The sequence below is a fragment of the Atta cephalotes genome (assembly GCF_000143395.1).
Source record: "Atta cephalotes unplaced genomic scaffold scaffold00013, whole genome shotgun sequence".
NCBI lineage: Eukaryota > Metazoa > Arthropoda > Insecta > Hymenoptera > Formicidae > Atta > Atta cephalotes.
In genome coordinates, this window is record NW_012130077.1 from 4,828,643 (window position 1) to 4,842,321 (window position 13,679).

Sequence of the window (13,679 nt, forward strand, 5' to 3'; positions counted from 1 at the left end):
GTCTACGTCTACGCCAACGACCAACGCAACCGCACGCACGCACGCACGCACGCACGCACGCACGCACGCACGCACGCACGCACGCACGCACGCACGCACGCACGCACGCACGAGTGTTATTTTTAAATATTATTTACCATTAGTTGTGAAAATGGTCCCATCTTCATGATATTTTGAAACTGTTCGTACATGTCTCGTAAGGTAAATTGACCATGTTTGATTTTTTCAAGTAATTCTTCGTTATCGTCTAAGTTGAGTTCATTTACTTTGTCAATAAGACCTTCAATATCTCCCATACCTAGCAACTTGCTAATGAATGGTTTCGTTTTAAACGGTTCTAGATCATCTATATGTTCTCCTGTACCAACAAATATTACAGGACTTTGTGTCGCTGCAACACTGAAAAAAAAAAAAATATTATATAGTATGTATATTATAATTCATGTAAGACATAATACATGTATTAAGTACCGTGGAAAATTTGTATTGAGTTGTCCAGAAAGTTCGTGCCGCAAAAGATTTAAATTTAATAAATGTATACTAAAATTTAAATCTTCTGCGTTTGAATTTTCCGGACAATCCAATATTGTTTCTTTTCCTATAAACTTCTCTTGAAAAAATAATACAAACTTTCAGCGGTACCTAATATAATATTATATATAAAACTTATATATATATAACATTATATGTATATATATTATATGCAATTGCTTATGCTAGAAGTATAATAAAATAATTTCTCTGTTTAATTTGCATAAACATATTACAAAAAACAAAAAATATATAAAATTATTAAACTAGAAATTAGAAAAAAAGAACTTACGCGGAAAGTGCTCCACCACCTTTAGCGTGGCCATCTAATTTTGTGATTATGATGGAACCAACGTTAACACGTTCTTTAAAAGCTTTTGCCTGTGCTTCGCAAGCTTGACCTATCGTTGCATCCATTACAAAGATTATATTGTCTGGTTGCTGGAATATGCAAAGACTTAGTATTTAAAAAATTTTTTTTCTCTATGCATTGTTTTTTGAAAAAGTGCTATAATTTTACCACAGCATTGGCGACTTGTAACATTTCTTCGAATAATGATTCTTCCTGTTTATGCCTTCCACTTGTATCTACAATAATAATCTCATATCCTTCCTTCTTGAACATGTCGACACCATCTTGTGCAATTGTTACAGGATCTACTTCTGTATAACTAAATTTAGAAATTGTTAGCATAACACAATAATCTTGCAGTAGCATAATAACGTAGATTGTAATAAATATTTTCTATTCTTTATTTACCTCCCATAAAATGGTATCCTAGCTTTTGTGGCATTTTGCTTTATTTGATCATATGCACCAGCACGAAAAGTATCAGCGCATACTAAGCACGCCTTCCAATTTTTCTTAAGATAATGATACGCCAATTTGGTACAAGTTGTTGTTTTACCTGATCCTTGTAAACCAACAAACATAATTATGTTAGGACGGCCTTTTACTGGTTGATAAGCTTTGACACCAGGATCAATCAACTAAAAAAGAATTGTTGGTTAAAAAAACTGTCAATATATTTTCAAATACTGGAATATACTTTCAACATTATAAATTTTTGTAAGAAATCAAATGATAAACCAACCTTCACGAGTTCTTTGAAAACTGCGCTCTGTATCATCCTCCTTTTATTAATACCACCAGCCATATCATCAAAATCGATAACTTTACGTACATTTTCTCGTAATTTTTTCACTAATCTAATATTTACATCAGCTTCAAGTAATGCTGCACATATCTCTTTCAGCATAGAATTTAAAACCTATCGAAATACTAGTGTTAATTGATAAAGCTATATGATACAAATCTAATGTGCTTTTTTTAATAGCATAACTCAACACAAGTATCATTCTATCTTTCTTGATATTTAAAATCTATATTTGTTTCACTTCAATTTATTGCACTATGCACCAGTTTAGAAAGTACAGAAATAAAAAAAACAGGTCTTCTATGAGTAACAAAGATAGACTAACACTTTTGTCAACTTGTGTCACCAAATGAAAAACATTCAGTTATATTTAAAAGAACAGAATATAATATAAACACTACAATATATAAGAAATCAAAAGTTCTAATCAAATTATTTCTAAAAAATCAATAGAGGGATAATCCTCTAAAATTCATTATATCTCTTGATTACAGCGTACAATATTGTCAACATTCTCGGACAAATGGAAAATTCAAGCTGTGAATGTAAACATAAGTTCGTACAACAATATTGTTAGAAATAAATGGAAATTTTCAAGCGCGCTGTTTAAAGAGAAGTAACGTCGAATACATATAGGAAGATATGGAATCATATCATTCGGGTTTCTTTTTTTTTGTTTACAAATCATTCTTGAGGAAGTCGTATCACGCGTATTGCGGATAGGTTGCTAAATAAACTCACCTCTTCATTGATGACGGTCGCATTGCTGAGCGACCGCAGAGCGGACGTAATCTTACGTCCGAGATCCGCCAACACCATGTTTGGACGTTTACGCGTTCACGTCCAGCCGCAAAAATAATTATGTACTCTGATTAGCGGTTAGGATGTTAATGTATAAAGTCTGTCATCACGTCCCGACTTGGCCAACACAGCATGACGACACATCCGGTCGCGAAATTCATGAAAGAGCTAAGGAACGACAAACGTCACGATTTTTCATGCGATGCGAGTATCTTGATTGTGATTTATCTCCCATTCGCCGTCAACCGTCAATCAGAAAATACACACGACTTGTTTATACATAACCGACGAGATCCCGTATGTTGCCACCGTCCATATTGATTAGATGCACTCGGCGCGATCTACGTATACCCCTCGTGTAACTCGTGTTTCAAGTCAGTCACTTCCGGATACGCGAAATAAATGCCTGCTGCACACTGAACACGATGAGCGATCTCCAATGAAAGCTCTGCTTTTTCTCACGTGACGAAGCAAAGCAGAGTTCTGTGTGCAGCGCCAGCAGTTATAAATTAAGTGGAAAGTACGCATGCATATAATTACCCAATGTGGGTAAGGAGTTTATTTTTCCTATAAAAATTACAATTGTAACGGAATAAGAGAAAATCAAAACACGAGATTACTATTCTCCAAGAGATTAAGGCTCAACTCAGATTGTAATGCTGTTGAAAAATAACGTAATCTATACCATTCAATATTTTTTTTACTCGCATGTATATAAAACATTTTTATTTGATAAATATTTAAACATTATTTATATAAAAAAATTGAAAATTTTATCTCTTTTATTGAATTAGAAGATACGAGAAAATAAAACAAATTGTATAAGGATGATAGACTTGCATAAAGCTGTTAACGCAATAAATTTATTTATAATTATTCTAAATATAATTATTCTAAATTCTTAATAGAGTATATTAAAGTCTTAGGTTTATTCACATCGCACTGTATACAGAGGAACTTAAGATTTATGATTTTTTAATATAATTTTGTTGCAAGAGACCACATTGTATTAATTAATCAGGAAATTAGTTTATATTACAATTTCCTCTTTTATGATTTTATTATTATTAATCATACTGGAGATAAAGTCACTTTTATTCTTTTAAAACAACGCAACATAGCAATAATGTACATAAATCAATAAAAAAGAAACAGGAGAATCCTATAAAAATTTAAATATATTTACCTAATTTAAGTCTGATCTTTCATCACCTTCAAATTTCTTTCTAATTTTATTACAGCAATTCCATTGCTTTCATAATGTCTCCTCAAATGTACTCTGGAATCTTTATCTAAAAGCACTTTTTGCGATTCACTCTGGATGTCCTTAATTATATCTAAGTTCTAAATTCTTGCATCTTCACGCAATCTCAAATTTTGCAATAAAAAAATCTGCGTTTATTGGCTGATTGGCAGAAACAAATTCTTGGTGCACGATTTCCTCAATGTTAAAAAAACAATTAGGATGATCTTCATTGCGCTCTTGAGTTTTCTCACTTTTTTGAGTCTTTACTACCCGGATTTAGCTTGACTCGATTTTCTTTTTATTTTTCACAATAAAATTGAATCTCAAAAAGCGGTGTTCTAATCAAGAATCAAGAACATCCCAGGCTAAATCACAAAAGATGTTTTAACATAATTTGAGATAAAGATTTCTAAAAGATATTTCTAAAGGAGGTATGATAAAAGCAATGAGATCAATGTACAACAAAATCAATGTAAAACAATGTATATTACTTTGAAGGGGATGTGGATTCCAAATATAAATTATGTAAAAAATATTTAAATTTTAATAGACCTAGTCTGATTTCTTTTTGATTAACTTGTGTGTGTGTATTTTGTGTGTGTGTGTGTGTGTGTGTGTGTGTGTGTGTGTGTGTGTGTGTACATGTTATATATTATACATATGTTGAAAATGAGGTACAGGTCATTGACTTTGCAGAAATAACGCAATGTCGGATGTGACAGTGAAATCTTATCTTCTCATACCTAGATGGACATGGCAGTTGAAAGAGAGAGACACGCATATAAATTTTTGCTTCTTCCAGTTAATGCGCATACAATTTCAATTTTTTACAGCTAAAGTGCCATTTCCAGGTGCTACTGACATTTCACCTCCTTGTGTACTATCCCGTTGAGGACTCTATCATGACAAAAACACTTTTAAATAGAATGATAAACAAAATTTTTTTTGATGAAATTTATAGAAATTGATATACTAACAATGAGAAAATATAATTGCAAAAAAAGTCTCACCTTCACATGAATATGCTGTTTTAACATCGCAGCTCTTAAGATTAACATACGAGTACGCCTCTGATAATCTTTTCCAACACTCATAGACTTCTCAAAAGTGGTGCTACGTTGATCGACATCTTTTGCATATAAAATCTGTAATAATTGTATCAATTGCACAATTAAATCTATATATTTCTTAATAATTTATTAAAATACATTATTAAAACTCTCACATAATTTATAAATGTCTAAAGATATTTAGGAGCATCAAGCGTATGTATAATGATATATTTATTAAATAAATAATAACTTTACTGAAATGCATTGAATTCAATGCGCACTGCTAGAGGTGATTATATATCTTGTTTGATTATATAATATAAATAAATTGAATTTTTAATATTATATATATATAGAGGACAATATATATCAGAACATAATCATTGTCTTTTGCAAGTTGAAAGTTTATTTTTTGCAAGTTATCTTTTGCAAGTTGAAAGTTTAGAAGATTTATAATCATACACATGCTCGAGTTTCTGGATAGATTGATGTAATGCACCTTAAGAAAAATATAAAATGTTAAATGTAAATCAAGTGCAACTTCTCACCTTGTTGTGTGAATCTATACGAGCTTGAATCTGACCATCGAGAATAAGTTGCATGAGTTCATCTTCTAATTCAGATACAGTTCTATTGAATGCAGTCGCCATTCTTCTCATGTCTGCACTTAGGTAAGGACTAAAATATTGTATCAAGGCTCTATTTCGAATTTGTGTATACAACAGGTTTACATGAGGTGCTATGTACATATCCAAGAGAATATTATCCTTTATCTCATCGAGCAGTTTCAAACAAGATGCATATTTTGATTCATAAAATTTGAAAATTATATCTCGGAGTTGTGGTTCTAATTCTAGAAATAATTTGAAGGAACTACTAAATATAACTTGTTTTTGCAATTCGTGTCTGTCAAAAGTTGCTAAAGCACAAAGTCCTCCATAAAGAGCTACATTTCCAGGGGACAGCAATTCAGGGCAGTCGCAATGATCTAAAGACGCTTGTAAAAAATGTTTTGCGGCCATTTTATATTTCCTTGTTGCCAATTCTGCCAAGCCCGCTGCCACTTTTAACTTTGTGACTATCGCTTGATTGTTGTCTTTACCATGTAATTCTGGAAAGTCTGGTGTACTTTCAGCCTTGGTGACATAACTAAGTACATGAGACCAATTTTGTAGATAAACAGAAACTTTGATTACATTCAAACACATGTTCACAACGTGCTTGCCACTAGTACAGTAATCTCGTGCTCTAGAGTAACATTTTAAAGCATGAACGAGATCGCCGCAATTCAAGTAGTGATCTCCCAAATCATCGTGACCTCTTCGTATGCTCTCCTTAATAGAGTTGCTCTTGTAATTTTTCAGATCAGTATCGAACTTTTCTAACTTAAGAGCAGCCTTCTTAGATCGAGTCTCTACCCATGTCTGATCCATTGTTGGCATATCCTGAGAGGTTGACTGTGTCGCTATATCTGGTAATCCAGGAGTATAGCCCATAGCTTCCACAAGCTTTTTATGCAACATTATATAAAGTCCAACATTATATGTAGTCATCACATAAGTAATTGCCATCTTTAATGCTTCTATTCGTAACGATGGACAATGATCAGCGATATATACAAGCCTGTGTAGTTTTGCGAGTCCAGTATAACTATTGGCATATACCTCCAAATCCTGATAAAAAAGTAAGGAAACAATGCTCATACAATGAAATTGAATTTCTGTGATTAACAAATATAGAATTGTTTTTATATTAAACCGATCTTTATACGTACTAGCGTCGGGTTTTCTACTATATATGGTTCCTCTTCAGCATTATCATTATCCTCTGTAGGAGCATCAACCTGCATTGGCTCCACGACATTTTGCTGCAAATAATAAGATAAAAGACAAACCATTCAGCCTACGGGAGTATTTCAATCGAGAAGAATGAAGAAACAATAAAGAGATGCGTGCAAGTGAAGGTTTGCTCTGGATAACCCCCAAAACAATTATTCCCTCTTGAGTCGCGTGCGATCTTGAGGAGAATCGCTCGTGTCTGATTTCGATGGGAAATTTACCTGAACGTCGTGAACTTGCAGCGGCATCGTTAGCCTTATCCGTTATATTGAAACAATAACTCTACGTACAGCTATCGGTGACAGACAGAATTGGACAGAATTATACCTCTCGTGAAGAAACGAAATCTTCACCGAGTACTATATATAAATCAAATACGAAACACGCATACACGTATGTACGTACACGCGGAGTGTATAAACTATAGACCACGGTATAGTATATACAGTAGCGCAACTCTCCTGATTTTGTTGGCTAAAATGGAGTGCGCATGCGTAAAATAAATAAGGGGCTCCGCACAATAAAAGGAACAGGGAACAGAGAACAGAGAATAAGAATTTCAACCTATCAGAAATCATGTATTGTGAAATAGATAGGTTGAAATCCTTATTCCCTATTCTCTGTTTCCTGTTCCTTTTATTATGCGGAGCCCCTAAGTTGCCCCATCTCATTTCCTCCTTTTTTCATTGCTCTTTCTCTCTTTCTCTCTCTCTCTCTTCTTTTTTCTCTATTTAAATGAGCGTTTCAATATTCCATTTAAACATTTGTTTTTCAGGCATACATGGTTCAGAGTAGAAATTTAGAAGGAAGTATTACATATATTGTCTGTGTGGTGAAATATTGTGTGAGAAACTTCGAGAGATTGGTCTAATTTTTGTGAAAAAGTGATAAAGTGAAAAAGTAAACAAAAGTAACATAGAAAATTGAACAAGAAAGATTTCTTTTTATTTATTGTATTTTAAATTTATTTTTTAAACATAAATTTCTTTTATATCAGCTTTCTCATAATATTTTCATAGATATATAATTAATATAATATTTCTTTATACAAATATACATTTTTAAGTTAATTTAATATTTTTCCTAATTTTTCTTTATTTTTCTTATTTTTTTCTTTATTTTTCAATATATTTTTAAATATATTTTACAATTTATTTTTACAATTAATTTTCATAAAGTCTAAATTATTTCATTGCAATATTAGGTTTATTCGCGTCGCATGCTTTAAATACCCCAATAAGTTCCTACAATAATATTTACTCACTTCAACGAATTCGTTAGATTACGATGCGAATAAATGTAGTGAGTTTTGCGAGAATTTTGACAGAATGAAAAAAGGATGAAGAGAGAAAGAAGTTTAAGTGACTGTGACAACATAAGATAACTTAGGGGTTCCGCACAATAAAAGAAACACAAAATAGAGAATAGAGAATAAGAATTTTAGCCTATCAAAAATCATGTATTGTGGAATACGCAATTTCTGATAGGAAATTCTCTGTTCCCTATTCCTTTTATTGTACACCCCTTTTCTTATTGCATGCCGCAGTCCATTTTGGCCAACACTAACATCAAAGGTGCCGACAGAGAATTGCGCTATTGTATATACTGTGACCATGGTAAACCAGATACAAGTATGTATAATCAGTAGGGACACTTTCGTGTTGATACATTTGATCAACATGCTCATCACGTGATCATTCGCTATCTAGGCTAATTCCAAAATTTTCTCTCCGAGGAAGATTTTGCTCTATGTGCTATATAGTATACGTTACGTATATAGTATACGTTACGTATATAGTATACGTTACGTGTATTATATATTTCGAGTAACATTTTTTCGGAGAGGAAATTTTGGAACGTAATCTTAATGTAGAACCTAGAATATGATCAACGCGATGTTGCATACGCTTTGAAATATTTTTTAATTGGTTAGTTTGTAAAATTTTTTCTTATAATTGGTCCATCAAATGCTTCAAAGCATTTGTAGCGAGACTTTGACCGCCCGAATAGAAGAAGATGTCCTATCTATTTTCCAGAGATACTTGTAAAATGGTTTGTATATATACACACGGGAATATAAATGCCTAGCCATTTGACACGCGTATCGAAGCACAAAAAAAAAGAAGAAGAAAGGTATGAGAAGTCAAAAAAAATATGGCCAAGCGTTTGTATATACGTTTCTGTCTTACATTTATTTACATTGGATCCGGCCCAAAATGAACACGCATTTTTTCGCGGAATGTTCCTACTTATACTGTGATATATATATAAGATATATATATATATATATATATATATATATATATATATATATATATATATGTTCGTGATATATATATGTTCGTGTTATTTGTATTTTTTTGCACTTAGCATCTTCGCTTTCTCTCTTTTCAACGTCTAAATATATATCTATTTTATGGATGCGTTCAGGAAATCAGGAATCTGGATAAGGGTGAGGTAAACTCTAGGTGCACTAGAGTAGTCCAGAGGTCTATCTAGACGAAGGAGTTTCTGAACGCCTGAATGATGCAATTGGGTGACTGATAAACATTGGAAGATTGAGAAAAGGCATGAAAGTAAGATTAATTGCTGTTACAATTACGAAAAAGAGATCATATTTGTTCTACAAGTCAATTGTATATTGAACATAGTGACCTAAAAACCTTTCAATAATTATGTAACTTAACTTTATAAGGCACGTGATTTTATAGTGTGAAATGCGCATTGCGCATGCGGGGCGACTTTTACCCAACTGAAAAAATAGATTGATAGATAGAGTGATCTTAGAGTGATCTAAATCGTTTCTGAACGCTTTGGGACGTTTAAATTATACGTTTCTAAACATATGAGGTGTATACTAAAGCATTCCAGAGTTCTAGGCGTAATTTCTGAACGCATCCCATTTTAAGTTAAAAAATTTTTGGGGATTTCAAGCAACGCAAACGGACCTATAGACTCTAACTAGAGTCTAGAGCGACATGAGAAAGTCGCACGTTGATTGGTCCGCCATTTTCAGGAATTCCCGTCCTATATTTATACCCATTATTCGCATTACTTTTAAATTTCAATATGAACAAAATTAGATATTTTAAAAATATAAACAAATAAATTTCTTTACATTACGTATCGAATGTATGAGAGAAGAAATGTTTAATTTAACACTTTTTTTTTTACTAAATTATTTTGAAAATTAAAATATTAGATTGTATATCTTGAAACGAAATTAATATTACAAAAGCGAACAAGTTTATTAGAATATTTATAATTTCATTAGTATTAGTAATAAATTTATCTAGTAAATTTACTCACTTCGGAAAATTTCACACATTTCAAGATATATATAATCGGTATACATACTCTGGTACATAAAGAAAAAGAAATAAATTTTTTTTATACTTTTAATATTTATTTTACAAATTATTGTGCATCGCCATTAGTTTAGGCATTAGGTTGAGTGAAGACCCTCTAATAAGAGTCATGATACGAGCTGAATTGTTCAATTTTTGCATCGCTAGAAGGACACAGTAAAATTCAATTACTCATAATTAAAAAATCACATCGAATGGACTAAAAGGTGCAATATGATGAGATTTTTCAATGAAAACTTTTTATCCTTTTTTGATAAATATCTGATGAGATGATGCCTTGAATGTGAGTTCCTATAATTATGGACTACGGCCGAAAAAATTAATGAATTTTGTGATAGTTCTCAAACCTTGCTAACGATGACTATTCGATGTTCTCCTCTTTTTCCCAAAAATTTATATAAAAGAAAAGATGAATTTTTTTCAGAATTAATGCTCTGTGCCACATTGAGATTGGACGAATCAATGATATGTTTGTTAAAGTCTTTAGGCGGTATATTCTACGTACAAAAAACTACATTTAATAGATATCTTTATGAAGACATATATCCATGTACGATGAAGATGTCGTTTGGACGTCCAAGATGTCGAATTTGCATGGGTACTTACTTCACGGAAAAATACGATGTGCACTCTTATTCTTCATATCATACATTTATTCCGAAAAAATTCCTTTATAATGTTTTTCTTATCATCGCAAGATTATTTACTGACGTGTTTCAAATGATTTATAACGATTGAAGACTTCCTCTATCGAATGTTGTAAGAACTTTTTCTGTTAGGCGCTAGCATATGATTTTCATTGATCGCGCATTTAGATATCATTGCGTGGACTTAATTTCTCGTGCGATTGGAAATAATTATAATAATTTGGCGCTAAAATTGTATATAAATAAGTTTATTTACAGTACAGTGGTCGAAAGGCACGAAATAAATAGCTGAAAGTCGAGTTGCTCGAAATAATTGCGATTCGAGAAAGATTCGGTGTCGAAGATTCCAGAAGAACCTTATTGGTTTCCATTGTTGTCGAATCATCGCGCTATCGTGGAATTTAGCGATTCCCGTTTCTGTCTTGCTCGACGATTTTGAAACCAGATCTTGATCTGCGAACACAACAATAAGTTCGAATTTCGATAATCTTAATACCGCGCAACTTCTTTATTTATTAGTGACAGAACAAGATAAAGACGGAAGTACAGACAATCAATTCTATTAAACAGCGATTGGTCAGTTAAAGGTCGATTAAGCAATTGGCGTTGATGCACACAGAACGCTTGAAATTAGCACGCCATTCAATTTATCGCTTTTCCATAAAAGCGAAAGAATGGGCGTTCAAGTTGACAAAGCGACCTAGCCTGCTCGCCGAGCAAATGAACATAATTGATTGTTATTTATAGATCCAATCAATCATTTTCAATCGCTCGGTAAGCATGCTTACACTGAGAAAAAAATGCTGTTGATTCAATTAAAATCTATATTACGGGCTGTCACAAACATGAATGATTAATTCATGTATTTTTATTGACATAAAGGCATAAATTATTATTTCAATAATCAAGATCTTTATGTCAATAAAAATATACATGAATTAATGTTAAACTTATGTTAGTGACAACCCGTAAAATAGACTTTAATTGAATCAACAACCTTTTTTTCTCAGTGTATCTGCTTTGCCGTCTTGAACTCTTATTCTTGCGCTTTTATGGAAAATGATATTGAAATGGATTCAGAGTTTCAGAATATTGATTCACGAATGTTAAAATGAATGCTTTTTAATCTTGAATGCATTTTTATTCATTTATAGGAATTGCATGGAGCATATCTCTATGCTTTTCAATCTAAAAATAATATTAGCTTTTTCTGTGTAAAAACACAATTGTGAATATTATTCAATTCAAAATTTTGAATAGGAAATGTAGTTTTTTAATCCAATTGCATCCAATTGAATCCAATTAGATCCAAAAAAAATATTCGCTATTTAAAATACGTATTCGGATAGAAAAAAATTTCAATCCATTTTAATCCATTCTCGTTTGTTGGGTACTACGAGGCAAATGATTTCCGCAAACAGAACGCGGTAACGCTCATTCAGAAGAATGTTTATTTTGAAATTGTTAGAAATTTTCTTCGCTATTTTCTAAATCTAAAAATATAATCCAATCAGCGTTTATTAAAGCGTTGTCTAAGCAGAACAACAAGTCATGATATCAAAATGATTCTAAAATGATCACTAAAAGTCACTTTTTAATAATTTCCGATTCATTTTAATGTCATTTTGACATTATTGTGACTTCTGCTTGGGTGGACTTCTGCTAAACACAACCAAATAGATTTTTTTATTGCTGTACTAAACTGCACTAAAATTTTCTTTCTCGCTTTGGCTAAATATTAAATATATAATTTATTCTATTTTATTTTAAATACAAAGAGTCTATATCAGTTTAGTTATAAAAAATAGATTTAATATCATATCGTTTTAAAGGTATTTTAATTCTCATTACAATTATGTCTTGTTTTCTTTATTTAGATAAGTTCTTTCTTAAGAAGTCGCATTTAAAAGTCTTCAGTATAAAAAATTGTGAATTGACTCAACGATATCGAATCAAAAGAAAAATCCTCGCAACCGACATACTTTGTTCTGCGGCAATCGTAATGTTGTGGACATCTCGACGACGTCGGTCCTGGATAAGTAAGCACCCTTTTTGTATTTCTCCTCTAATATCTGCAACTGGGATGAGGAGAATGGGATACGAGGATGATCGCCTGCTTGTCGCTTAATCCGTCTTTCAGTGAGAGACCTCCTAGGTAATCTCGGAGGTCTGTACCGAGTGTACTGAAGCCACGTGAGATCGGTCCACCGTGTAGTGCTCTCGCCGACGTGGTCACCGCTTCGCTGTCGTTCCACGACGTTGGGAACGTATGACGTTTCGCGCTTTTCCGGCTCGTCCACACCTTCCAACGTCCGTTCTCCAGCCTTCGTTCCTCTCCGGGAATCGCACTCCGAAGACTCACACTGTTTTCGCGCGTCGACGTCGGCACTCGGGAGTTCCTCCGCAAGTAAACGGGCTATGCTGAAGTCCGTGTTTCTTGTCCGCGAGCTTCGTGCTTCGCTCGTCATCCCGAGAGTTTCACTAAATCCTCCAAAAGACGAACCCTTCGCTATATATACATACATACATACGTACGTATTTTGGGGTACATTCGAACGGCCGAACCCCGTGGGGCACGTACCCCTCTTCTTTCTTTTTTTTTTGCGAGACGCATCCTCTTTTGCGGGCAGATCCAAATTAAACGCATAGTTGCATCGCACGATCGTTATCGCGCTGCTCGCACGACGGGGGCCACGCTTCTGTGTACCTGTCCCATTGTTGCGGCATGCTCTTATACCAGTGTATTATCTGTGATCTGACCACATCTTCGGGATACTTACCGGGTAATAACAATGTAATTGATACTCTGTAGCAAGGGAAATGGATCGCTGATGTAGAGTAGGGAACAGATCGGGGACTCGAGAGTCCCGATTTCTATAGGGCAGATGTCCTGACGCACTGAGGCCTGTATAATTAAAAAGCCACAGGGGTCATCTTAATCCGGTAATATATCCGTCTCATTGATGTAAATATTGAACAACGTGCGGGGAACATGGTCCGGGTATATTGTTACTATACATGTGATCTCTCTCTCTCTCT

The 13,679-nt window shown here is 33.3% G+C and overlaps 3 protein-coding genes across 3 annotated transcripts in view; all 3 read right to left on the reverse strand.

The window, feature by feature from the left end:
* Positions 1-2,507, reverse strand: part of LOC105617560 (signal recognition particle 54 kDa protein) — a 4,369-nt gene extending 1,862 nt beyond the window's left edge. The window contains exons 1-6 of the mRNA XM_012199116.1: positions 2,430-2,507; positions 1,626-1,802; positions 1,292-1,521; positions 1,052-1,202; positions 824-972; positions 138-399 (exon numbers count right to left, since the gene is read on the reverse strand). Coding sequence (XP_012054506.1) covers positions 138-399; positions 824-972; positions 1,052-1,202; positions 1,292-1,521; positions 1,626-1,802; positions 2,430-2,507 — 1,047 coding nt within the window. The remainder of the gene's footprint in view (positions 1-137; positions 400-823; positions 973-1,051; positions 1,203-1,291; positions 1,522-1,625; positions 1,803-2,429) is intronic.
* Positions 2,508-4,554: 2,047 nt separating this feature from the next.
* On the reverse strand, positions 4,555-6,873 carry LOC105617561 (COP9 signalosome complex subunit 1). Its single transcript, XM_012199117.1, has 5 exons — positions 6,847-6,873; positions 6,562-6,654; positions 5,336-6,460; positions 4,746-4,880; positions 4,555-4,632 (listed from the first exon to the last, which is right to left on the reverse strand). The coding sequence occupies exons 1-5, from the start codon at positions 6,871-6,873 to the stop codon at positions 4,555-4,557; spliced, it is 1,458 nt and encodes a 485-aa protein (XP_012054507.1).
* Positions 6,874-11,021: 4,148 nt separating this feature from the next.
* LOC105617709 (homeobox protein MSH-D) lies at positions 11,022-13,287 on the reverse strand. The gene is given in 3 exon segments (XM_012199263.1): positions 11,022-11,093; positions 12,623-13,233; positions 13,236-13,287. Coding segments are annotated over 3 exon segments (735 nt in total).
* Between the last annotated feature and the right edge of the window lie 392 nt (positions 13,288-13,679).